The following is a 26,029-nucleotide window of genomic DNA, read 5'->3' on the forward strand; positions in this document are numbered from 1 at the left end:
CATGTTTTTTAACGGAAGCTGCCACCAGCCCCGAGACCGACGCTGATCTGTGATCAGTTTGGTATTTTTCCTACCAAGGGTGAATGTTTGGCGTTGTGGAGAGTGTGAACTGATCCTATAAAAGCAAACGCAACAGTTAAAGAAACATGATTTGCTCAGGTATCTACAGGACTTTAGCGACATCTGCTGGACAATGGTCTCTCCTGCAACTAATGCGATGTGCATTGATTTTCATGCAGGAAGCAGGATTATCTATCTGATCATCCCAAAATTCTTCACCTCCCTCTTCTATATGCTATTTATTAGTTTATTTTTATTTATTTATTTCACCTTTATTTAACCAGGCAGGCTAGTTGAGAACAAGTTCTCATTTACAACTGCGACCTGGCCAAGATAATGCAAAACAGTTCGACACGTATAACAGAGTTACACATGGAGTAAACAAAACATACAATCAATAATACAGTAGAAAAATCTATATACAGCATGTGCAAATGAGGTAGGATAAGAGAGGTAAGGCAATGAATAGGCCATGGTGGCAAAGTAATTACAATATAGCAATTAAACACTGGAATGGTAGATGTGCAGAAGATTAATGTGCAAGTAGAGATACTGGGGTGCAAAGGAGCAAGATAAATAAACAAATACAGTATGGGGATGAGGTAGATTGGATGGGCTATTTACAGATGGGCTATGTACAGGTGCAGTGATCTGTGAGCTGCTCTGACAGCTGGTGCTTAAAGCTAGTGAGGGAGGTAAGAGTCTCCAGCTTCAGAGATTTTTGCAGTTCGTTCCAGTCATTGGCAACAGAGAACTGGAAGGAAAGATGACCAAAGAAGGAATTGGCTTTGGGGGTGACCAGTGAGATATACCTGCTGGAGCGCGTGCTACGAGTGGGTGCTGCTATGGTGACCAGTGAGCTGAGATAAGGCGGGGCTTTACCTAGCAGAGACTTGTAAATGACTGTTACGCACGCCTCTGAGAAGAGGGAACGCAACTCCCTGCTGCAACTCAACTCCCTGTGAAGTGTAAGAGGTATGGACTGTAGGCGTGAGTAAGGACGACAAAGGCAGATTTTACCGTTACTAGGATTTATTTCCTTACGGTAATATGGGGAAAAGGGGCTGGACGGAACCAAAGCAAAGAAAGTAAATATCAAAACTTCCCCCTTTTCTATCTAACCTGCCTACCCACTACTTACCTATCTTAGCACCACCTGGTGCCCTAACCAAAATACAGGGGGTGGTCCGCCCAGGTCTTACCTAGTGTGCCTAGACAATGAATATACTACGGGTATTTGTATGCCCGCGGGCCTCTTGCCTAAGCACTCCCAAAGTGCCTTCTCCTTCCCCCCTGGGAACAAATGAAACAGAACAATTACTAACAATTTCACAAACACTCACAGGACATAGCAAAACTGCTACCAACAACAACAGTACATACCACACTTTCTGATACACAACCAACACTATATCACAATCTAATTTCTCTCTCTCAATCTCCCTCTAATCTCTAATCTCCTCTCTCCAAAAAAGATCTCCTTTCCTGAACAGAACACTGGCTTTTATATTCCTCAGGTGGCAAAGGTAATTAGTGTCAGCTGCTTCTTGACGAGGGGGCGGGGTCAGCTCTCTAATCATCCATTAGCCATTGAGTCGACCAATCAGCTGGTTGGGGAGGCTTCCAGGAAGCCATCTCCTGAAACACACACACTCAAATACAACACAGAAACTGGGGAACGTAACAATGACCTGGAGCCAGTGGGTTTGGCGACGAGTATGAAGCGAGGGCCAACCAGGTCGCAGGGGTGGGTAATACATGGGGCTTTGGTGATAAAACGGATGGCACTGTGATAGGCTATAAATATTATAACCCTGACCGTACTCAACATGGGTGACCAACTCTTCATGTTTAGTAGGATCAACCTGAGCCATATAGCCTAGCGGTTAGAGTGTTGGCCCAGTAATAGAAAAGTCACTAGTTTGAATCCCTGAGCCGACAAGGTGAAAAATCGTCCGACGTGCCCGTGAGCAAGGCACTTCAACCTAATTGCTCCAGGATCGCCGTTGATAATGTCAGAGCCTGGCTGTGATCTCACAGGATCGCTGTTGATAATGTCAGAGCCTGGCTGTGATCTCACGGGATCGTCGTTGATAATGTCGAGGCCTGGCTGTGATCTCACAGGATCGTCGTTGATAATGTCGAGGCCTGGCTGTGATCTCACAGGATCGTCGTTGATAATGTCGAGGCCTGGCTGTGATCTCACAGGATCGTCGTTGATAATGTCAGAGCCTGGCTGTGATCTCACAGGATCGTCGTTGATAATGTCGAGGCCTGGCTGTTATCTCACAGGATCGTCGTTGATAATGTCAGAACCTGGCTGTGATCTCACAGGATCGCCGTTGATAATGTCAGAGCCTGGCTGTGATCCCACTTTCAAAATCAAATCACAGTGTATTTGTCACCTACACAGATATCCAAGATGTAATTGCAGTGAAATGATTGTGTTTCTAGCTCCAATAGTGCAGTAATAATACCTAGCAATCCAAAAAGTGAAAAGAAAGAAAATTGTCAGAGACCGGAAGATATATATATACAGTGGGGAGAACAAGTATTTGATACACTGCCGATTTTGCAGGTTTTCCTACTTACAAAGCATGTAGAGGTCTGTAATTTTTATCATAGGTACACTTCAACTATGAGAGACGGAATCTAAAACAAAAATCCAGAAAATCACATTGTATGATTTTTAAGTAATTAATTAGCATTTTATTGCATGACATAAGTATTTGATACATCAGAAAAGCAGAACTTAATATTTGGTACAGAAACCTTTGTTTGCAATTACAGAGATCATACGTTTCCTGTAGTTCTTGACTAGGTTTGCGCACACTGTAGCAGGGATTTTGGCCCACTCCTCCCTACAGATCTTCTCCAGATCCTTCAGGTTTCGGGGCTGTCGCTGGGCAATACGGACTTTCAGCTCCCTCCAAAGATTTTCTATTGGGTTCAGGTCTGGAGACTGGCTAGGCCACTCCAGGACCTTGAGATGCTTCTTACGGAGCCACTCCTTAGTTGCCATGGCTGTGTGCTTCGTGTCGTTGTCATGCTGGAAGACCCAGCCACGACCCATCTTCAATGCTCTTACTGAGGGAAGGAGGTTGTTGGCCAAGATCTCGCGATACATGGCCCCATCCATCCTCCCCTCAATACGGTGCAGTCGTCCTGTCCCCTTTGCAGAAAAGCATCCCCAAAGAATGATGTTTCCACCTCCATGCTTCACGGTTGGGATGGTGTTCTTGGGGTTGTACTCATACTTCTTCTTCCTCCAAACACGGCGAGTGGAGTTAGACCAAAAAGCTCTATTTTTGTCTCATCAGACCACATGACCTTCTCCCATTCCTCCTCTGGATCATCCAGATGGTCATTGGCAAACTTCAGACGGGCCTGGACATGCACTGGCTTAAGCAGGGGGACCTTGCGTGCGCTGCAGGATTTTAATCCATGACGGCGTAGTGTGTTACTAATGGTTTTCTTTGAGACTGTGGTCCCAGCTCTCTTCAGGTCATTGACCAGGTCCTGCCGTGTAGTTCTGGGCTGATCCCTCACCTTCCTCATGATCATTGATGCCCCACGAGGTGAAATCTTGCATGGAGCCCCAGACCGAGGGTGATTGACCGTCATCTTGAACTTCTTCCATTTTTTAATAATTGCGCCAACAGTTGTTTCCTTCTCACCAAGCTGCTTGCCTATTGTCCTGTAGCCCATCCCAGCCTTGTGCAGGTCTACAATTTTATCCCTGATGTCCTTACACAGCTCTCTGGTCTTGGCCATTGTGGAGAGGTTGGAATCTGTTTGATTGTGTGTGGACAGGTGTCTTTTATACAGGTAACGAGTTCAAACAGGTGCAGTTAATACAGGTAATGAGTGGAGAACAGGAGGGCTTCTTAAAGAAAAACTAACAGGTCTGTGAGAGCCGGAATTCTTACTGGTTGGTAGGTGATCAAATACTTATGTCATGCAATAAAATGCAAATTAATTATTTAAAAATCATACAATGTGATTTTCTGGATTTTTGTTTTAGATTCCGTCTCTCACAGTTGAAGTGTAGCTATGATAAAAATTACAGACCTCTACATGCTTTGTAAGTAGGAAAACCTGCAAAATCGGCAGTGTATCAAATACTTGTTCTCCCCACTGTATATATATATATTATGTAAATGATTTGCTCCTACAGACAGTGAGTCAGGTGGATGTGGCTCTCTCTAGAAAGCAGGCATCGAGGCATTCAGTTACTGTTCGATTGAACGTTAGAATGGGTAAAACGAGCGACTTTGAGCACAGTATGATCATCAGTGCCAGTATCTCAGAACCGGCCGGCCTCTTGGGCTTTTCACACACGACAGTGTCTACGGTTTACAGAGAATGGTGCGACAAACAAAACACAGAGTCAACGCTCCTTCACGCTATTTTAAGAATGTGAAATGTCAGAATAATAGTAGAGAGAATGATTTATTTCAGCTTTTATTTCTTTCATCACATTCCCAGTGGGTCAGACGTTTACATACACTCAATTAGTATTTGGTAGCATTGCCTTGAAATTGTTTAACTTGGGTCAAACGTTTCGTGTAGCCTTCCACAACCTTCCCACAATAAGTTGGGTGAATTTTGGCCCATTCCTCCTGACAGAGCTGGTGTAAGTGAGTCAGGTTTGAGTTTGAATTTATTTATTGTATTTTTACAGGGACAGTGCACATTAATCAACGTTTCAGTAAAAGTGCCGGTTTTAGCCAGCCGGCTAATTTTCAACCGCAGTCCCTGGGCAGGTTATTAAAAACAATTACAATATAAACAATCATTGAGCAGTGAGCACACGCAGAGCAACATAGGACAAGCAAGACGTAGCATACAGACAGAGCAACATAGAACAAGCAAGACACAGCATACAGACAGAGCAACATAGGACAAGCAAGACGTAGCATACAGACAGAGCAACATAGAACAAGCAAGACGTAGCATACAGACAGAGCAACATAGCACAAGCAAGACACAGCATACAGACAGAGCAACATAGGACAAGCAAGACGTAGCATACAGACAGAGAAACATAGAACAAGCAAGACGTAGCATACAGACAGAGAAACATAGAACAAGCAAGACGTAGCATACAGACAGAGCAACATAGGACAAGCAAGACGTAGCATACAGACAGAGAAACATAGAACAAGCAAGACGAGGCATACAGACAGAGAAACATAGAACAAGCAAGACATAGCATACAGACAGAGAAACATAGGACAAGCAAGACGTAGCATACAGACAGAGCAACATAGAACAAAAAGCAGCTAGATAAAATTCATAAAAGCAACAAAGTGTTACCACACCTCACAAGCTACAGACAACAGACAACATGGAAAGCGACAATACACAGCTAGGGATTATGTTCACAAATCTGATTGACCTTTAGCCATGTCTTCATGCATTTTGTGAAAATGTGGTATGTGGTGCAGTTATGTGTGTCTGATGGCAGTGTATTCCAGACATGGGAAGCTCTCACAGAGAAAGCAGATTGACTAAAGGTGCTTTTCCTTAAGGGAACTATACAGTCACCTATCATGGCAGACCTTGTGGATCTGCTGCCATATGTTTGGGTTTTCTGTTTAACAAAAATACTGAGTAGAGGGGGAGCCAGGCCGTTTAGGATCTTGAATACAAGACATGCGTCGGTGTATTGCACAAGATTTTCCCAACTCAGGAGCTCATGCTTTCTGAGGATGTAACAGTGATGATGGCTACTGGGCTTCCTATCAAGCACTTTGAGAGCCTGTTTGTAGACAGACTGAATAGGTTTTAATGTTGTACAGCAAGCTTGGGCCCAACTAGTCAAGCAGTATGTTAAGTGGGGGAGTATCATAGATTTGAAGTACAGTTTTGCTACCTCTGTAGTCAAACAATTTCGTATAAATCGGAAATTAGCTAGGTTGAATTTGGTTATCTGAACTACCTTTTTCACCTGCTTTTTAAAAGAGAGGTTGGAATCAAGTATGATGCCAAGGTACTTAAAATCAGATACCACCTGGAGCTTCTCCCCTGACACACAGACATCTGGCTCAGTAGCATCTGTTGCCCTCTTTGTGAAAAACATGCAAACTGTTTTTTTCACATTGAGATGCAAACACGAGTCACTGAGCCACTTTGTAACCTGGACCATTACAGTAGTGAGTCACTGAGCCACTTTGTAACCTGGACCATTACAGTAGTGAGTCACTGAGCCACTTTGTAACCTGGACCATTACAGTAGTGAGTCACTGAGCCACTTTGTAACCTGGACCATTACAGTAGTGAGTCACTGAGCCACTTTGTAACCTGGACCATTACAGTAGTGAGTCACTGAGCCACTTTGTAACCTGGACCATTACAGTAGTGAGTCACTGAGCCACTTTGTAACCTGGACCATTACAGTAGTGAGTCACTGAGTCACTATGTAACCTGGACCATTACAGTAGTGAGTCACTGAGCCACTTTGTAACCTGGACCATTACAGTAGTGAATTCTTGTGCAGCTTGTTGTTTGCTCTTTACATGCACGTATATCACTGTTTGTAGGCCTCCTTGCTCGCAAACGCTTTTTCAGTTCTGCCCACAAATTTTCTATAGGATTGAGGTCAGGGCTTTGTGATGGCCACTCCAATACCTTGACTTTGTTGTCCTTAAGCTATTTTGCCTTTGGAAGTATACTTGGGGTCATTGTCCATTTGGAAGTCCCATTTGCGACTAAGCTTTAACTTCCTGACTGATGTCTTGAGATGTTGTTTCAATATATCCACATAATTTCTGTCCTCATGATGCCATCTATTTTGTGAAGTGCACCAGTCCCTCCTGCAGCAAAGCACCCCCACGACATGATGCTGCCACCCCCGTGCTTCACGGTTGGGATGGTGTTCTTTGGCTTGCAAGCCTCCCCCTTTTTCCTCCAAACATAACGATGGTCATTATGGCCAAACAGTTCTGTTTTTGTTTCATCAGACCAGAGGACATTTCTCCAAAAAGTACGATCTTTGTCCCCATGTGCAGTTGCAAACCGTAGTCTGGCTTTTTAAATGGAGGTTTTGTAGCAGTGGCTTCTTCCTTACTGAGCAGCCTTTCAGGTTATGTCGATATAGGACTCGTTTTACTGTGGATATAGATACTTTTGTACCTGTTTCCTCCAGCATCTTCACAAGGTCCTTTGCTGTTGTTCTGGGATTGATTTGCACTTTTCGCACCAAAGTACGTTCATCTCTAGGAGACAGAACGCGTCTCCTTCCTGAGCGGTATGACGGCTGCGTGGTCCCATGGTGTTTATACTTGCATACTATTGTTTGTACAGATGAACGTGGTACCTTCAGGCGTTTGGAAATTGCTCCCAAGGATGAACCAGACTTGTGGAGGTCTACAATTTTTTTTCTGAGGTCTTGGCTGATTTCTTTAGATTTTCACATGATGTCAAGCAAAGAGGAACTGAGTTTGAAGGTAGGCCTTGAAATACATCCACAGGTACATCTCCAATTGACTCAAATTATGTAAATTAGCCTATCAGAAGCTTCTACAGTCATGACATCATTTCTCTGGAATTTTCCAAGCTGTTTAAAGGCACAGTCAACTTAGTGTATGTAAACTTCTGACCCACTGGAATTGTGATACAGTGAATTATAAGTGAAATAATCTGTCTGTAAACAATTATTGGAAATATTACTTGTGTCATGCACAAAGTAGATGTCCTAACCAACTTGCCAAAACTATAGTTTGTTAACAAGAAATGTGTGGAGTGGTTGAAAAACAAGTTTTAATGACTCCAACATACAGTATGTGTATGTAAACTTCCGACTTCAACTGTACATACAGTATGAAGTGTGTAAAACAGTATATAAACATTATTAAAGTGTTCAAAGAATACATAATGGCGCCGGAGAAGAAGGCAGACATTTTATGTGTCCCCAACCGATTGTGTTTTGTGTTTGTTTATTTGCAACTTATTTTTTAAACTTATTTTGTACATAATGTTGCCGCTACCGTCTCTTATGACCAAAAATAACTTCTGGACATCAGGACTGCGATTACTCACCACGGACTGGCAGAATCCTTTTTCCCTTTAACGAGTCTGACGCGAAGGATATTCTGCTTTCTCAGGAACAGGCCCAGGTCCCCGTGATTTGCGTGAAGAGGAGGCAGAGAAAATGGGTCCAGAGGGAGGGCTGCCTTCTGAGAATTCGTAGGCGATCGAATAAACCCCCACTTCCTTCCATTCTGCTAGCAAACGTCTCACAAAGCTGCTTACCTATTGTCCTGTAGCACATCCCAGCCTTGTGCAGGTCTACAATTTTATCCCTGATGTCCTTACACAGCTCTCTGGTCTTGGCCATTGTGGAGAGGTTGGAGTCTGTTTGATTGAGTGTGTGGACAGGTGTCTTTTATACAGGTAACGAATTCAAACAAGTGCAGTTAATACAGGTAATGAGTGGAGAACAGGAGGGCTTCTTAAAGAAAAACTAACAGGTCTGTGAGAGCCGGAATTCTTACTGGTTGGTAGGTGATCAAATACTTATGTCATGCAATAAAATGCAAATGAATTACTTAAAAATCATACAATGTGATTTTCTGGATTTTTGTTTTAGATTCCGTCTCTCACAGTTGAAGTGTACCTGTGATAAAAATGACAGACCTCTACATGCTTTGTAAGTAGGAAAACCTGCAAAATCGGCAGTGTGTCAAATACTTGTTCTCCCCACTGTAGGTCTACCTGAGGGGACAGGCCAGGCTCCTAGTGAGGAATACGTTTGGCAGCACAAAAGACTAGAGTCAACTTTAAAAAGCAATATAGTTTAGAATCTAGGACAATATAGTTTAGAATCTAGGACAATATAGTTTAGAATCTAGGACAATATAGTTTAGAATCTAGGACAATATAGTTTAGAATCTAGGACAATATAGTTTAGAATCTAGTACAATATAGTTTAGAATCTAGTACAATATAGTTTAGAATCTAGGACAATATAGTTTAGAATTCAAGACTGAGACCAGAATGCAGCCTGCGTCTATGGGAGGCTCAGAATATCAGCGCAAATAGTGTGTACCGGTATGCATGTGGCATTTCCATTGTAGAATATGTACAGTGTGGTGCCTGCCTCTGTGTGTATTATTCATGAATGAATAACAAATAAAACCAGAGCAAAGAGGTGGGACACACAAAAAAATCGCCAGTAGATATTAAGAGATTTTGGTACGCACTAAATTCTAAGCCTATGGGGACGCTCAAAACGTTTTGGCCAATCAGAAAGCCAGAATTTCCTGACTCATCAACCAATAGGATTGCAGATACGATTTGGGCTAGATGCGCCATTTTAGCGCGTCTCCAGCCATCCGGTATGATGGCGACTTTGCTTTGTCTCCAGTGAACAGGGTTGCTTCAATAGTCTATATATTTTTTTTCTAAAATTAACAGTGTTTTATCTACGGGACGACGTGCCAAGAACTACACATGTCTCAGTCGTTCAAGAAATGACGACAGAGTACAGAAGGTATGCGTAATATTCGGCTTTTTCCTAAAAAGCAGTTCCTAACGTTGGCAGCTTTGCATTGAAACACTGTGCTAGGCTAGTTAGCTGGCTAGCTATGTAACGGTGTTACGCAGAGGAAGCCGGCACATTTTCCCAACGGAGCAGAATGAAAAACTCTACTGAGGGATTTTATAAGCTATCTAGCTAGCTATCCACTATTATTAAGTATTTTCGAAATGGTAAATGTTGCATCACAAAACAATTGTGCGCGTAAAATTCCACCTGTGTTCTGTCTTGGACTGCATCAGCTAGTTGCAGTTTACTTGCTAACTAGCATGCTAACTAATGTGAAATTTTACATTTCATTCTGGGGGAGGGGGATAAACGGGATGCATGCATTTCGGTGCATGCCTCTGAATGCACTGGACCATTCATGCACTGGGATTGCAGGGTTACCCGGGAAACGAATGTCTGAAATGTTGACATGCTGCAGTGATGTCTGTTTTGTTAATCTCATAACTTTGTCTGGTTGAGTTACTGCACATACAAGATGGCTAAATAGCTAATCCGTTATCTAGTTAGTTAGCCTTTGATGGGACGAGGCCCGGTTTTTGTAGACCGTTTCTCTCCCAGTTCGCCTTTATGTACTCTGTGTATGTCAGATAGCATCCCTGGAAGCAGATACGATCCATGATAGTTAACGTACTCACGTCAGACAGGAAACCGATGCATTAGAGAGATGAGCAACAGAATCGCCTCACGCCTATAATGGCGCAAAATGTCTGAATTATCCTAGTTAGCTAAATGCTAACCTGGCCGTTGAGGTAAACCGTTAGCTAGCTAGCACTCTGGTCTTTTTTCTTTACAACGAACTGTTGTAAATGAATTTTACGAAGTTAGCTTGCTAGATAGATACCTTACGTTTGTTAGGTTATTTATAATATGAATAGCAACAAAAAAAAACGGGCCGTAATGTTTGGTAGCTAGCTATCCATGTAACTAGCCTCTTCCCCCGCAGGAGGCTGAAAAGATTTGGCATGGGCCCTCAGATCCTCAAAGTTATACCGCTGCACCATTGAGAGCATCTTGACTGGCTGCATCACTGCTTGTTATGGAAACTGTTTGGGAGCTTAAAGGCCAGTACATCACTGGGGCTGTGCTCCTTGCCATCCAAGACATGTATACCAGGCAGTGTCAGAGGAAGGCCCTAACAATGTCCAGACTCCAGCCATCCAAGTCATAGACTGTTCTCTCTGCTACCGCACGGCAAGCGGTACCGATGCAGCAAGTCTGTAACCTGAACAGCTTCTACCCCCAAAGCCATAAGCCTGCTGAATAGTTAACCAAATAGCTACCCAGACTATCTGCATTGACCCTTTCTGCACTAACTTTGACTCGTCACGTACACTGATTTTACTGTTTATCTGTCATGTTATTCCTAGTTATTTGTCTCTACAGTGCATTCTGAAAATATTCAGACCCCATGACTTTCCACATTTTGTTACATTACAGCCTTATTCTAAATGTATTAAATTGTTTTTTTTCTTCATCAATCTACAAACAACACCCCATAATGACATCACAAAACCCCATAATGACAAAGGGAAAACAGGTTTTTAATTTTTTTTGCAAATGTATATATTTTTTTACTGAATACATTTACATAAGTATTCAGACCCTTTACTCAGTATTTTGTTGAAGCACCTTTGGCAGCGATTACAGCCTTGCGTCTTCTTGGGTATGACGCTACAAGATTGACACACCTGTATTTGGGGAGTTTCTCCCATTCTTCTCTGCAGATCCTCTCAAGCTCTGTCAGGTTGGATGGGAAGCGTCACTGCACAGCTATTTTCAGGTCTCTCCAGAGATGTTCAAGTCTGGTCTCTGGTTTTTGACAAACTCCAAGCAGGCTGTCATGTGCCTTTGTCTGAGGAGTTGGTTCCTTCTGGCCACTGTACAATAAAGTTCTGATTGGTGGAGTGCTACAGAGATGGTTGTCCTTCTGGAATGTTCTCCCATCTCCACAGAGAATCTCTGGAGCTCTGTCAGAGTGACCATCGGGTTCTTGGTCACCTCCCTGACCAAGGCCCTTCTCCCCCGATTGCTCAGTTTGGCCGGGCGTCCAGCTCTAGGAAGAGTCTTGGTGGTTTCAAACTTCTTACATTTAATGATGGAGGCCACTGTGTTCTCGGGGACCTTAAATGCTGTAGACATGTTTTGGTACCCTTCCCCAGAGTTGTGCCTCGACACAATCCTGTCTCTGAGCTCGACGGATAATTCCTTCGACCTCATGGCTTGGTTTTAGACAGGTGTGTGTCTTTTCCAAATCATGTCCAATCAATTGAATTTACCACAGGTGAACTCCAAGTTGTAGAAACATCTCAAGGATGATCAATGGAAACAGGATGCACCTGAACTCAATTTCAAGTCTCACAGCAAAGGGTCTGAATAGTTATGTAAAGGTATTTCTGTTTTTTTATATGTCTGAACCTGTTTTTGCTTTGTCATTATGGGTTATTCTGTGTAGATGAGGGGGGAAAGCATGCTTGTTCAGTGAACCATAAACAATTAATGAACATGCACATGTGGAACGGTCGTTAAGACATTAACAGCTTACAGACGGTAGGCAATTAAGGTCACAGTTATGGAAACTTAGGACACTAAAGAGGCCTTTCTACACTCTGAAAAACACCAAAAGAAAGATGCCCAGAGTCCCTGCTCATCTGCGTGAATGTGCCTTAGGCATGCTGCAAGGAGGCATGAGGACTGCAGATGTGCCCAGGGCAATAAATTGCAATGTCCGTACTGTGAGACGCCTAAGACAGCGCTACAGGGAGACAGGACGGACAGCTGATCGTCATCGCAGTGTCAGACCACGTGTAACAACACCTGCACAGGATCGGTACATCCGAACATCACACCTGCGGGACAGGTACAGGATGGTAACAACAACTGCCTGAGTTACACCAGGAACGCACAATCCCTCCATCAGTGCTCAGACTGTCCGCAATAGGCTGAGAGAGGCTGGACTAAGGGCTTGTAGGCCTGTTGTAAGGCAGGTCCTCACCAGACATCACCGGCAACAATGTCGCCTATGGGCACAAACCCACCATCGCTAGACCAGACAGGACTGGCAAAAAGTGCTCTTCATTGACGAGTCACAGTTTTCTCTCACCGGGGGTGATGGTCGGATTCGCGTTTATTGTCGAAGGAATGAGCTTTACACCGAGGCCTGTACTCTGGAGCGGGATCGATTTGGAGGTGGATGGTCCATCATGGTCTGGGGCGGTGTGTCACAGCATCATCGGACTGAGCTTGTTGTCGTTGCAAGCAATCTCAACGCTGTGCGTTACAGGGAAGACATCCTCCTCCCTCATGTGGTACCCTTCCTGCAGGCTCATCCTGACATGACCCTCCAACATGACAATGCCACCAGCCATACTGCTCGTTCTCTGCGTGATTTCCTGCAAGACAGAAATGTCAGTGTTCTGCCATGGCCAGCGAAGAGCCCAGATCTCAATCCCCTTGAGCACGTCTGGGACCTGTTGGATCGGAGGGTGAGGGCTAGGGCCATTCCCCCCCCCAGAAATGTCCGGGAACCTGCAGGTGCCTTGGTGGTAGAGTGGGGTAACATCTCACAGCAAGGACTGGCAAATCTGGTGCAGTCCATGAGGAGGAGATGCACTGTAGTACTTAATGCAGCTGGTGGCCACTCCAGATACTGACTGTTACTTTTGATTTTGACCCCCCCCCTTTGTTCAGGGACACATTATTCAATTTCTGTTAGTCACATGTCTGTGGAACTTGTTCAGTTTATGTCACAGTTGTTGAATCTTGTTATGTTCATACAAATATTTACACACGTTAAGTTTACTGAAAATAAACGCAGTTGACAGTGAGAGGACGTTTCTTTATTTGCTGAGTTTATCTAGATTTGCATCTGAAATGGCACCCTATTCCCTATATAGTGCACTACATTTGACCAGGGTCCATAGGGTGCAGGTCCCAAATGGCACCCTATTCCCTCTATAGTGCACTACATTTGACCAGGGCCCATAGGGTGTAGGTCCCAAATGGCACCCTATTCCCTATATAGTGCACTACATTTGACCAGGGTCCATGGGGAATAGGGTGGCATTTGGAACAGATCTTCAGAATGAAACAGACTCCTCACTTTGATCAGTAATGTTCTTACATGATGTCATCCTGTACGACGTGATGTCATCCTGTACGACGTGACGTCGTCCTGTACGACGTGAATGAAACCGGCTCATCGTGTTGAACAATAATGTCTTAGATCCAGATCAGGCTGTTGAGCTTCAGGCTATTTTGCTTCTGAGTGTTCGTGGAAGTTAACTTTTACTTAGGAAAAAGCCTGTAACCTGATACTAATTTAATCCGCTGCCCACTCAGACACTCTTGACACCCATTCCAAATGGGAACTACAAACGTGGCTCATGCGCACAGTTTAATAGCACTATTAAAAACAGCCTTCAGACGCCGACATACAGGTTGAAAAATCCCTGTTAGAGTTATCATGCAAGACCAAGGTAGTAATCTATCTCATCAGCTGTTCATGTGGAAAAGACAACGAAGGACCAACGAAGAGACACAACAACACATAGCTGAACACCGCAGCTCAATCAGGTGTCAGAACATTGACTGTCCAATAGCAGCTCAATCAGGTGTCAGAACATTGACTGTCCAATAGCAGCTCAATCAGGTGTCAGAACATTGACTGTCCAATAGCAGCTCAATCAGGTGTCAGAACATTGACTGTCCAATAGCAGCTCAATCAGGTGACAGAACATTGACTGTCCAATAGCAGCTCAATCAGGTGTCAGAACATTGACTGTCCAATAGCAGCTCAATCAGGTGAAAGAACATTGCCTGTCCAATAGCAGCTCAATCAGGTGACAGAACATTGACTGTCCAATAGCAGCTCAATCAGGTGTCAGAACATTGACTGTCCAATAGCAGCTCAATCAGGTGTCAGAACATTGACTGTCCAATAGCAGCTCAATCAGGTGTCAGAACATTGACTGTCCAATAGCAGCTCAATCAGGTGTCAGAACATTGACTGTCCAATAGCAGCTCAATCAGGTGACAGAACATTGACTGTCCAATAGCAGCTCAATCAGGTGTCAGAACATTGACTGTCCAATAGCAGCTCAATCAGGTGAAAGAACATTGCCTGTCCAATAGCAGCTCAATCAGGTGACAGAACATTGACTGTCCAATAGCAGCTCAATCAGGTGTCAGAACATTGACTGTCCAATAGCAGCTCAATCAGGTGTCAGAACATTGACTGTCCAATAGCAGCTCAATCAGGTGTCAGAACATTGACTGTCCAATAGCAGCTCAATCAGGTGTCAGAACATTGACTGTCCAATAGCAGCTCAATCAGGTGACAGAACATTGACTGTCCAATAGCAGCTCAATCAGGTGTCAGAACATTGACTGTCCAATAGCAGCTCAATCAGGTGTCAGAACATTGACTGTCCAATAGCAGCCCACTTCGTTGAAGCTAACCATCCAATCACCTCCCTCAAATACACCGGCAGTGAGCATGTTGCTCCACCAAGAAGAGGAGGTAACATGGAGATCCTACTTACTACAAAGGGAGACAGGAGATCCTGTCTAAAAACATTGACCCCTAGTGGTCTGAATATTGACTTTGATCTCAGGCTCTTCTTATGAACAATTCTCTCTCTTGTATGAACAAGTCTTAAACTGGAGAAAGAATATATCCATTTCTATCAGCGTTCACCCAATATGCTCCCCCTGTCGATTATGCTTATTATGCAATAAGGTTGAACCAAAAGTTTACATGTAACGAAATACGAAATGGTTAAATATGTGAAATTCAATGAAACAATAATGTATGTTGATGCTATTATTATGTACAATATTAAATTATGTTTCCATATGATAACAATCTAATATATTTAATATGCCATAAACTACTGTTGTTTTTTTAAACAGTTTTTCACTCAATTCATCCTAATTAACTTACTCATTATGACACACCCCTCACTATTGTCATTGGTTGTCTACATAACCTCGTTTACGTATTCATGACATCACCCTGAAGAAGGCACAGCGATGCCGAAACGTTGGTGATTTACCCAATAAATTACTGGGAGCTAATATGTATAATTTCAGACCTAATCGTGGGATTTCTTGTTGTTGGCAGGTAAAATGAGTAAGGCCTCAGCTGAATCTACAGACCAAGTGATGGAGGAGGAAGTAGGTCAACCTCCGATTACAGACCAGATGGAGGAGGAGGAGGAGGAGGTAGGTCAACATCAGATTACAGACCAGATGGAGGAGGAGGAGGTAGGTCAACATCAGATTACAGACCAGATGGAGGAGGAGGAGGAGGAGGTAGGTCAACATCAGATTACAGACCAGATGGAGGAGGAGGAGGAGGTAGGTCAACCTCCGATTACAGACCAGATAGAGGAGGAGGAGGAGGTAGGTCAACATCAGATTACAGACCAGATGGAGGAGGAGGAGGAGGTCAACATCAGATTACAGACCAGATGGAGGAGGAGGAGGAGGAGGAGGAGGTAGGTCAACATCAGATTACAGACCAGATGAAGGAGGAGGAGGAGGAGGTAGGTCAACATCAGATTACAGACCAGATGAAGGAGGAGGTAGGTCAACATCAGATTACAGACCAGATGGAGGAGGAGGTAGGTCAACATCAGATTACAGACCAGATGGAGGAGGAGGAGGAGGAGGAGGTAGGTCAACATCAGATTACAGACCAGATGGAGGAGGAGGAGGAGGTAGGTCAACATCAGATTACAGACCAGATGGAGGAGGAGGAGGAGGTCAACATCAGATTACAGACCAGATGGAGGAGGAGGAGGTAGGTCAACATCAGATTACAGACCAGATGAAGGAGGAGGAGGAGGTAGGTCAACATCAGATTACAGACCAGATGAAGGAGGAGGAGGAGGAGGAGGAGGAGGAGGAGGTAGGTCAACATCAGATTACAGACCAGATGAAGGAGGAGGAGGAGGAGGAGGTAGGTCAACATCAGATTACAGACCAGATGAAGGAGGAGGAGGAGGAGGAGGAGGAGGTAGGTCAACATCAGCTTGTCTTTCTATGTCCCCTGCTTACTTTTCAAAATGTATCCACCTGGGCACAAACATTGTTTTAACAAAAACAGTAGTGCACTAGATAGGGTGCCATTTGGGACACAGGCTGACTAGCTTCTGTGGCAGACAACAGGACAATACGATCACTCAGGTTATTCTAAGGCTTTGTCCTCTTGGGTGTTTTTTAATAGACTCTCATGACTGTTTATTCCTCAGGCTGGGAGCTCAACAGAGACTGAGAGACCCTCCTCTTCTCACACCAAGAGGAAGCCTGCTGTCGCAGCCAAGCAAGTTGGAGGGAATGAGTCAGACACCTCGGACGAGAGTGGACAGGAAGATGGCGCCTCAGATGGTAAGGTCTACCACTAGACCTGGGGCCAGCATGGGTTTTAGTGCTGCTTAATATCCTTGTGGAGCCAAAAGGTGCATTTCCACACTTTGTGGATAATAATGTTTTTGTTGGTCTATTCTGAGTTGATATTCCAGGTTTATGTGGTGGTGATGAAGCAGTTGTTGAGGGTTCTGGGATCTGGTCCAAAAGTAGTGCACTATATAGGGAATAGGGTTCTGGTCTAAAGTAGTGCACTATATAGGGAATAGGGTTCCATAGGGATCTGGTCTAAAGTAGTGCACTATATAGGGAATAGGGTTCTGGTCTAAAGTAGTGCACTATATAGGGGATAGGGTTCTATAGGGATCTGGTCTAATGTAGTGCACTATACAGGTCTGTACCACCCAGTCACCTGTTGTTTCTGTTTGTTAGACTGTAATTTCTGTCTTTCTATAGAAGGGGGTGTTTCTCTGGTTGTGGGAGGAGCATAATGTCTACTTCCACCATTTATCTTGTCTGACCCTCATTCAGAGCCCTTCCCTTTTTCCAAATTGTTTACGTTACACCCTTATTCTAAAACTGATTAAATCGTTTTCCCCCTCATCAATCTATACACAATACCCCATAATGACATCACAATACCCCATAATGACATCACAATACCCCATAATGACATCACAATACCCCATAATGACACCGCAATACCCCATAATGACATCACAATACCCCATAATGACATCACAATACCCCATAATGACACCGCAATACCCCATAATGACATCACAATACCCCATAATGACAAAGCAAAAACATTTATTTAGATCTGTTTTCAAATGTATTAAAAATAAAAAACGGAAATACCATATCTACCTCTGTATTCAGACCCTTTGCTGTGAGACTCGAAATTGAGCTCAGGTGCATCCTGTTTCCATTGATCATCCTTGAGATGTTTCTACAACTTGACTGGAGTCCACCTGTGTTAAATTCAATTGATTGGACATGATTTGGAAAGGTCCACACCTGTCTATATAAGGTCCCACAGTTGACTGCATGTCAGAGCAAAAACCAAGCCATGAGGTCAAAGGAATTATCCGTAGATCTCTGAGTTCCAGAGTTCCTCTGTGGAGATGGGAGAACCTTCCAGAAGGACAACCATCTCTGCAGCACTCCACCAATCAGACCTTTGTGGTAGAGTGGCCAGACGGAAGCCACTCCTCAGTTAAAGGCACATGACAGTCGACTTGGAGTTTGCCAAAAGGCACCTGAAGACTCTCAGACCAAGAGAAACAGACTCTGGTCTGATGAAACCAAGATTGAACTCTTTGACCTGATGGCCAAGGTTCACGTCTGGAGGAGACCTGGCACCATCCCTACGGTGAAGCATGGTGGTGGCAGCATCATGCTGTGGTGATGTTTTACATCGGCAGGGACTGGGACAGAGATCCTTGATGAAAACCTGCTCAGGACCTCCGAGTGGGGCGAAGGTTGACCTTTCAACAGGACACTGACCCTAAGCACACAGCCAAGACAACGCAGGAGTGGCTTCAGGACAAGTCTCTGAATGTACTTGAGTGGCCCAACCAGAGACCAGACTTGAACATCTCTGGAGAGACCTGAAAATAGCTGTGCAGCGACGCTCCCCATCCAACCTGACAGAGCTTGAGAGGATCTGCAGAGAAGAATGGGAGAAACTCCCCAAATACAGGTGTGTCAAACTTGTAGCGTCATACCCAAGAAGACGCGAGGCTGTAATCGCTGCCAAAGGTGCTTCAACAAAGTACTGTTTATAGGGTCTGAATACTTATGTAAATGTGAAATTTCAGGCTTATCTTTTACGTTTGTAAAAATGTCTAATCTGCTTTGTAATTATGGGGTATTATGTGTAGATTGAGGGGGGAAAACAATGTAATCCATTTTAGAATAAGGCTGTAACTTAACAAAATGTGGAAAAAGTCAAGGGGTCTGAATACCTTCTGAAATGCACTGTATATTATGAGGACATTTAGTAAGTTTTTTTCTGGGAGCATGGAGCTCCCTCGTTAGGTTCCCCTCGACCAGATTACTATGCTCCAGCCAAACTAAAGTATGCTGACACCCTAATTTCCTGTCCTCTCCTTCAGGGATGTTGGTTGTGCAGCCTCCCGCTGAGACTGACAACAAGGAGGACAAGAGCAGAGGAGCCATGAAGCTCCGAGTGGACCTCTCACGGAGAAAGACAGGTTAGTCTCCTCACTATATACCACACTGCTACCAACCAGGGGATAGTCAGAGAAACCCCCAAGGTTTTGACTAGAAAGGGTGTTCCTGCGGCCTAATAATCACAACTGCTGCCAGTTTAATGAAATCAATCCATTTGGGATTGATATTTGTGTTTATTAGGGATCCCCATTAACTGCTCTTCCTGGGGTCCAAACACATTAAGGCAGTTACATCACCTAAAACGACAGAAACAACAGTACCTGGTTGCATCACTGCCTGGTATGCAACTGCTCGGCTTCCAACCGCAGGGCACTACAGAGCGGAGTACGAAAGGCCCAGTACATCACTGGGGCCAAGCTTCCTGCCATCCAGGACCTCTATACCACGCGGTGTCAGAGGAAGGCCCTACAAATTGTCAGACTCCAGCCACCCTAGTCACAGACGGTTCTCTCTGCTACCTCACGGCAAGCGGTACCGGAGCGCCAAGTCTTTTTCCAAGAGGCTTCTAAACAGCTTCTACCCCGAAGCCATAAGACTCCTGAACATCTAATCAAATGGCTACCCAGACTGTTTACGTTGCCTTGTTGGGAAGGGCCCATAAATCCCCATTTGGGATACCTTTAAATGTACCTTCAGGGGTCATTCAATATTCATCAATAATAAAAAGCAGTTTCTGGCTAAAGAGCCAAGACTAACAAGGGAAGTCCATGAACTAATAGTACAGGTAGATGGCAATAAAAACGATACTACAGAGATACAACATAAGTTAGAGGAAAAACAAAAAGAACTAGAGGAACTTTATTCAAGAACGATCTAATGTAATCTATTACAGAAATAAAGCAAACTGGATGGAATACGGAGAAAAATGCACCAAATTCTTCCTGAATCTCCAATACAGGAACGCTAACAAAAATGATTCTCCGAATTATATTTTAAAAGAGGAAGCTAATTATTTTAGGCAAATGTTCTCTCTTCCGTCTCATCCTTTCCCACTGAATGAAGATTATGGTAAGGAATTCTTTCCAAATAATATAAAAAATGGAAAATTAACAAATGTACAGAAAGATCAGTGTGAAGGCCAAATTACAGAGGAAGAACTTTTTGAGGCTCTTAAATCCTTTCAGTCTAGAAAAACCCCAGGGCTTGATGGCATACCGGTAGAGGTATATCAAGTATTTTTTGATATACTAAAAGCTCCGGTTGATTACAAGATGGCGTAGCAGTCAGACGTCTGTCTTCGTCTTGTCCCGTGTATAATATATACAGTGGGGAGAACAAGTATTTGATACACTGCCGATTTTGCAGGTTTTACTACTTACAAAGCATGTAGAGGTCTGTAATTTTTATCATAGGTACACTTCAACTGTGAGAGACGGAATCTAAAACAAAAATCCAGAAAATCACATTGTATGATTTTTAAGTAATTAATTTGCATTTTATTGCATGACATAAGTATTTGATCACCTACCAACCAGTAAGAATTCCGGCTCTCACAGACCTGTTAGTTTTTCTTTAAGAAGCCCTCCTGTTCTCCACTCATTACCTGTATTAACTGCACCTGTTTGAACTCAATACCTGTATAAAAGACACCTGTCCACACACTCAATCAAACAGACTCCAACCTCTCCACAATGGCCAAGACCAGAGAGCTGTGTAAGGACATCAGGGATAAAATTGTAGACCTGCACAAGGCTGGGATGGGCTACAGGACAATAGGCAAGCAGCTTGGTGAGAAGGCAACAACTGTTGGCGCAATTATTAGAAGATGGAAGTTCAAGATGACGGTCAAGTAGGAAAACCTGCAAAATCAGCAGTGTATCAAATACTTGTTCTCCCCACTGTATATATTTTCTTCGTATATATTTAAACAATTTTATTCTTAACTTCAACATAGTCTCCTGCAACCCGCCTCACCCAATGTGGTATTGATCTGCTATTTTCTTTAACTTAGAACCGGATCCCCCAACAGAAGCTAGCCAGCTAACTAGCTACTAGCTAGTAGTCAGCTATCCACGGCTAGCGGTCATCAGCTAACCTTTAGCCCGGTCACCTCCTGCCAGTCTGCACAGCACGATGCAAATCGGACTCATTTTTCTCCATCTCCGGATTCCTACCGTAAGCTCTGAACCTTTTCACCTGGATCATCGCAACTAGCTAGCTGCTATCCGAGTGGACACTCCCGGCTAACGTCTCTGTCCCGAAGCAAGAACCAATTAGCCTGGAACTAGCCTTTGCTTGGCCCATCTCCCGGCTAGCCGAAGAGGTCCATCAGCCACTCCTTGGGCTACAACACCTATTTTGTCAATTGGCCTGGACCCCTTTTACTGCCGATACGGAGCCCCGCCGATCCATCACGACTGGACTACCGATGTAATCTGCCCGAGGAGTTTTTTTCAACTGGCTCCTCCGTCGAGGTGTCCCCTGAATGCCCACCTGTTAGCCTGCTAGACGCGGCCGGCTAGCTGTCTAGAGCATATCGGACTGTTAGCTGAAGAGGCCCATCGGACAAATTCTTTGGCCATTATATACCTATTTTGTCAATTGGCCTGGTTTACCACACGGAGCCCTGTTGATCCACAACGACTGGTCTGCCAACGTAACAGCACGAGGGGGCCACAACAGACTTCTTCCGTCGCGACGTCCCTCTAAGGCCCTTATCTAGCTTGCTAGCCCCGGCCCGCTAGCTGTCTGAATCGCCGTGTCTCCAGCCCGCTAGCTGTCTGAATCGCCGTGTCTCCAGCCCGCTAGCTGTCTGAATCGCCGTGTCTCCGGCCCGCTAGCTGTCTGAATCGCCGTGTCTCCGGCCCGCTAGCTGTCTGAATCGCCGTGTCTCCAGCCCGCTAGCTGTCTGAATCGCCGTGTCTCCGGCCCGCTAGCTGTCTGAATCGCCGTGTCTCCGGCCCGCTAGCTGTCTGAATCGCTGTGTCTCCAGCCCGCTAGCTGTCTGAATCGCCGTGTCTCCGGCCCGCTAGCTGTCTGAATCGCCGTGTCTCCGGCCCGCTAGCTGTCTGAATCGCCGTGTCTCCGGCCCGCTAGCTGTCTGAATCGCCGTGTCTCCGGCCCGCTAGCTGTCTGAATCGCTGTGTCTCCGGCCCGCTAGCTGTCTGAATCGCTGTGTCTCCAGCCCGCTAGCTGTCTGAATCGCTGTGTCTCCAGCCCGCTAGCTGTCTGAATCGCTGTGTCTCCAGCCCGCTAGCTGTCTGAATCGCCGTGTCTCCAGCCCGCTAGCTGTCTGAATCGCCGTGTCTCCGGCCCGCTAGCTGTCTGAATCGCCGTGTCTCCGGCCCGCTAGCTGTCTGAATCGCCGTGTCTCCAGCCCGCTAGCTGTCTGAATCGCTGTGTCTCCAGCCCGCTAGCTGTCTGAATCGCCGTGTCTCCAGCCCGCTAGCTGTCTGAATCGCTGTGTCTCCAGCCCGCTAGCTGTCTGAATCGCCGTGTCTCCAGCCCGCTAGCTGTCTGAATCGCCGTGTCTCCAGCCCGCTAGCTGTCTGAATCGCCGTGTCTCCAGCCCGCTAGCTGTCTGAATCGCCGTGTCTCCAGCCCGCTAGCTGTCTGAATCGCCGTGTCTCCAGCCCGCTAGCTGTCTGAATCGCCGTGTCTCCAGCCCGCTAGCTGTCTGAATCGCCGTGTCTCCGGCCCGCTAGCTGTCTGAATCGCTGTGTCTCCGGCCCGCTAGCTGTCTGAATCGCCGTGTCTCCAGCCCGCTAGCTGTCTGAATCGCCGTGTCTCCAGCCCGCTAGCTGTCTGAATCGCCGTGTCTCCAGCCCGCTAGCTGTCTGAATCGCCGTGTCTCCAGCCCGCTAGCTGTCTGAATCGCCGTGTCTCCGGCCCGCTAGCTGTCTGAATCGCCGTGTCTCCGGCCCGCTAGCTGTCTGAATCGCCGTGTCTCCAGCCCGCTAGCTGTCTGAATCGCTGTGTCTCCAGCCCGCCGAGCTACACACTGGACCCCTATGATCACTCGGCTACGCATGCCTCTACCTAATGTCAATATGTCCATTGCTGTTTTGGTTAGTGATTATTGCCTTATTGCACTGTAGAGCCTCTAGCCCTGCTCAATACGCCTTAGCTAACCCTTTAGTTCCACCTTCCACAGATGCGGTGACCTCACCTGGTTTAAATGAAGTTTCTAGAGACAATATCTCTCTCATCGTCACTCACTGCCTAGGTTTACCTCCACTGTATTCACATCCTACCATACCTTTGTCTGTACATTATGTCTTGAATCTATTCTACCGTGTCCAGAAACTTGTTCCTTTTACTCTCTGTTCCGAACGTACCAGACGACCAGTTCTTATAGCCTTTAGCCGTACCCTTATCCTACTCCTCCTCCTGTTCCTCTGGTGATGTAGAGGTTAATCAAGGCCCTGCAGTACCTAGCTCCACTCCCATTCCCCAGGCACTCTCATTTGTTGACTTCTGTAACCGTAAAGGCCTTGGTTTCTTATATGTTAACATTAGAAGCCTCCTCCATAAGTTTGTTTTACTCACTACTTTAGCACACTCTGCCAACCCGGATGTCTTAGCCGTGTCTGAATCCTGGTTTAGGAAGACCACCAAAAACCTTGAAATTTCCATCCCTAACTATAACATTTTCTGACAAGATAACACTGCCAAAGGGGACGGAGTTAGCCTGCAGAGTGCTGTCTTACTATCCTTACTATTACTAAATTGCCCAAACAATTTGAGCTTCTACTTTTAAAAATCCACCTTTCCAAAAATAATTCTCTCACCGTTGCCGCTTGCTATAGACCACCTTCTGCCCCCAGCTGTGCCCTGGACACCATATGTGAATTGATTGCCCCCAATCTGTCCTCAGAACTTGTGCTGTTAGGTGACCTTAACTGGGACATGCTTAAATCCCAGGCCATCCTACAATCCTAGCTTGATGCCCTCAAGCTCACACAAATTATCAATGAACCTACCAGGTACAACCGCAAATCCATAAAAACACGGGAACCCTCATAGATATCATCCTGACCAACCTGCCCTCTAAATACACCTCTGCTGTCTTCAACCAGGATCTCAGCGATCACTGCATCATTGCCTGCGTCTGTAATGGGTCTGCGACCAAACGACCACCCCTCATCAGTGTCAAACGCTCCCTAAAACACTTCTGTGAGCAGGTCTTTCTAATCGACCTGACCCGGGTATCCTGGAAGGATATTGACCTCATTCCGTCAGTAGAGGATGCCTGGTTATTATTTAAAAGTGCTTTCCTCACCATCTTAAATAAGCATGCCCCATTCAAACCATTTAGAACCAGTAACAGATATAGCCATTGGTTCACTCCAAACCTGACTGCCCTTGACCAGCACAAAAACATCCTATGGCGTTCTGCATTAGCATCGAATAGCCCCCGCGATATGCAACTTTTCAGGGAAGTTAGGAACCAATATACACAGGCAGTTAGGAAAGTAAAGGCTAGTTTTTTCAAACAGAAATTTGCATCCTGTAACACAAACTCCAAAAAGTTCTGGGACACTGTAAAGTCCATTGAGAATAAGAGCACCTCCTCCCAGCTGCCCACTGCACTGAGGCTAGGAAACACTGTCACCACCGATAAATCCACGATAATTGAGAATTTCAATAAGCATTTTTCTATGGCTGGCCATGCTGTATATCGTCGCCAAACCCACTGGCTCCAGGTCATCTACAAGTCTCTGCTAGGTAAAGCCCCGCCTGATCTCAGCTCACTGGTCACCATAGCAGCACCCACTCGTAGCACGCGCTCCAGCAGGTATATCTCACTGGTCACCCCCAAAGCCAATTCCTCCTTTGGCCGCCTTTCCTTCCAGTTCTCTGCTGCCAATGACTGGAACGAATTGCAAAAATCACGGAAGCTTTAAGCACCAGCTGTCAGAGCAGCTCACAGATCACTGCACCTGTACATAGCCCATCTGTAAATAGCCCATTCAACTACCTCATCCCCATACTGTTATTTATTTTTCTCCTTTGCACCCCAGTATCTCTACTTGCACATTCATCTTCTGCACATCTACCATTCCAGTGTTTTAATTGCTATTTGTAATTATTTAGCCACTACGGCCTATTTATTGCCTTACCTCTCTTATCCTACCTCATTAGCACACACTGTATATAGACTTTTTCTATTGTATTATTGACTGTATGTTTGTTTTATTCCATGTGTAACTCTGTGGTGTTTGTCGCTTTGCTTTATCTTGGCCAGGTCGCAGTTGTAAATGAGAACTTGTTCTCAACTGGCCTGGTTAACCTCTTTGTGTAGGCGTGCCACTAGCGCCTGGACAACATCCGGTGAAATTGCAGAGCGCGATATTCAAATTACAGAAATCGCAATATTGAACATACATGGAAATACAATTGTCATACATTATTTAAAAGCTTAACTTCTTGTTAATCCAGCCGCTTTGTCAGGTTTCAAAAAGGCTTTCTGGCGAAAGCACACCATGCGATTATCTGAGGACAGCGCCCCGCACACAAAAGCATTACATACATTTTCCAACCAAGCAGACTCAGTAATCCACCGGTTTCCCTCGTTCAAAATGCATACAAATGAATCCCGTAAGTTACCAATAAACTCCTTCCAAACATATCAAACAACGTTCCTAATCAATCCTCAGGTATTATGTAAATAAACGATCACATTTAAGACGGAGAATACCGGAGACCATTACAGGAGATAAATAACGAAGTACGCTCACTCACTGGAAACGCGCAACAAACACTACAGCCAAAATGGGAGCCACTTACTAAAACTACAATTTCTGGCTCATTTTTCAAAAAACAAGCTTGAAACGTTTTCTAAAGACTGTTGACATCTAGTGGAAGCCCTAGGAACTGCAATCTGGGAGGTATTCCTTTTATATTCCCATT

At 45.0% G+C, this 26,029-nt stretch overlaps 1 protein-coding gene across 8 annotated transcripts in view; it reads left to right on the plus strand.

Moving 5' to 3' along the window:
- Positions 1-9,378: 9,378 nt before the first annotated feature.
- The window catches only part of LOC139574856 (transcriptional regulator ATRX-like), a 125,005-nt gene continuing 108,354 nt past the window's right edge, over positions 9,379-26,029 (plus strand). For 6 of the 8 annotated variants that reach the window (XM_071399814.1, XM_071399820.1, XM_071399817.1 and 3 more), the window contains exons 1-4: positions 9,379-9,556; positions 15,732-15,832; positions 16,864-16,999; positions 19,099-19,197. In XM_071399814.1, coding sequence (XP_071255915.1) covers positions 15,737-15,832; positions 16,864-16,999; positions 19,099-19,197 — 331 coding nt within the window. In that variant the 5' untranslated portion in view covers positions 9,379-9,556; positions 15,732-15,736. Of the gene's footprint in view, positions 9,557-15,731; positions 15,833-15,880; positions 15,923-16,296; positions 16,375-16,863; positions 17,000-19,098; positions 19,198-26,029 lie in introns of those variants that run through there. The other 2 variants (XM_071399819.1, XM_071399818.1) reach the window with 2 other exon arrangements.

This window comes from Salvelinus alpinus, chromosome 4, assembly GCF_045679555.1.
Source record: "Salvelinus alpinus chromosome 4, SLU_Salpinus.1, whole genome shotgun sequence".
NCBI classification, from domain to species: Eukaryota; Metazoa; Chordata; class Actinopteri; order Salmoniformes; family Salmonidae; genus Salvelinus; species Salvelinus alpinus.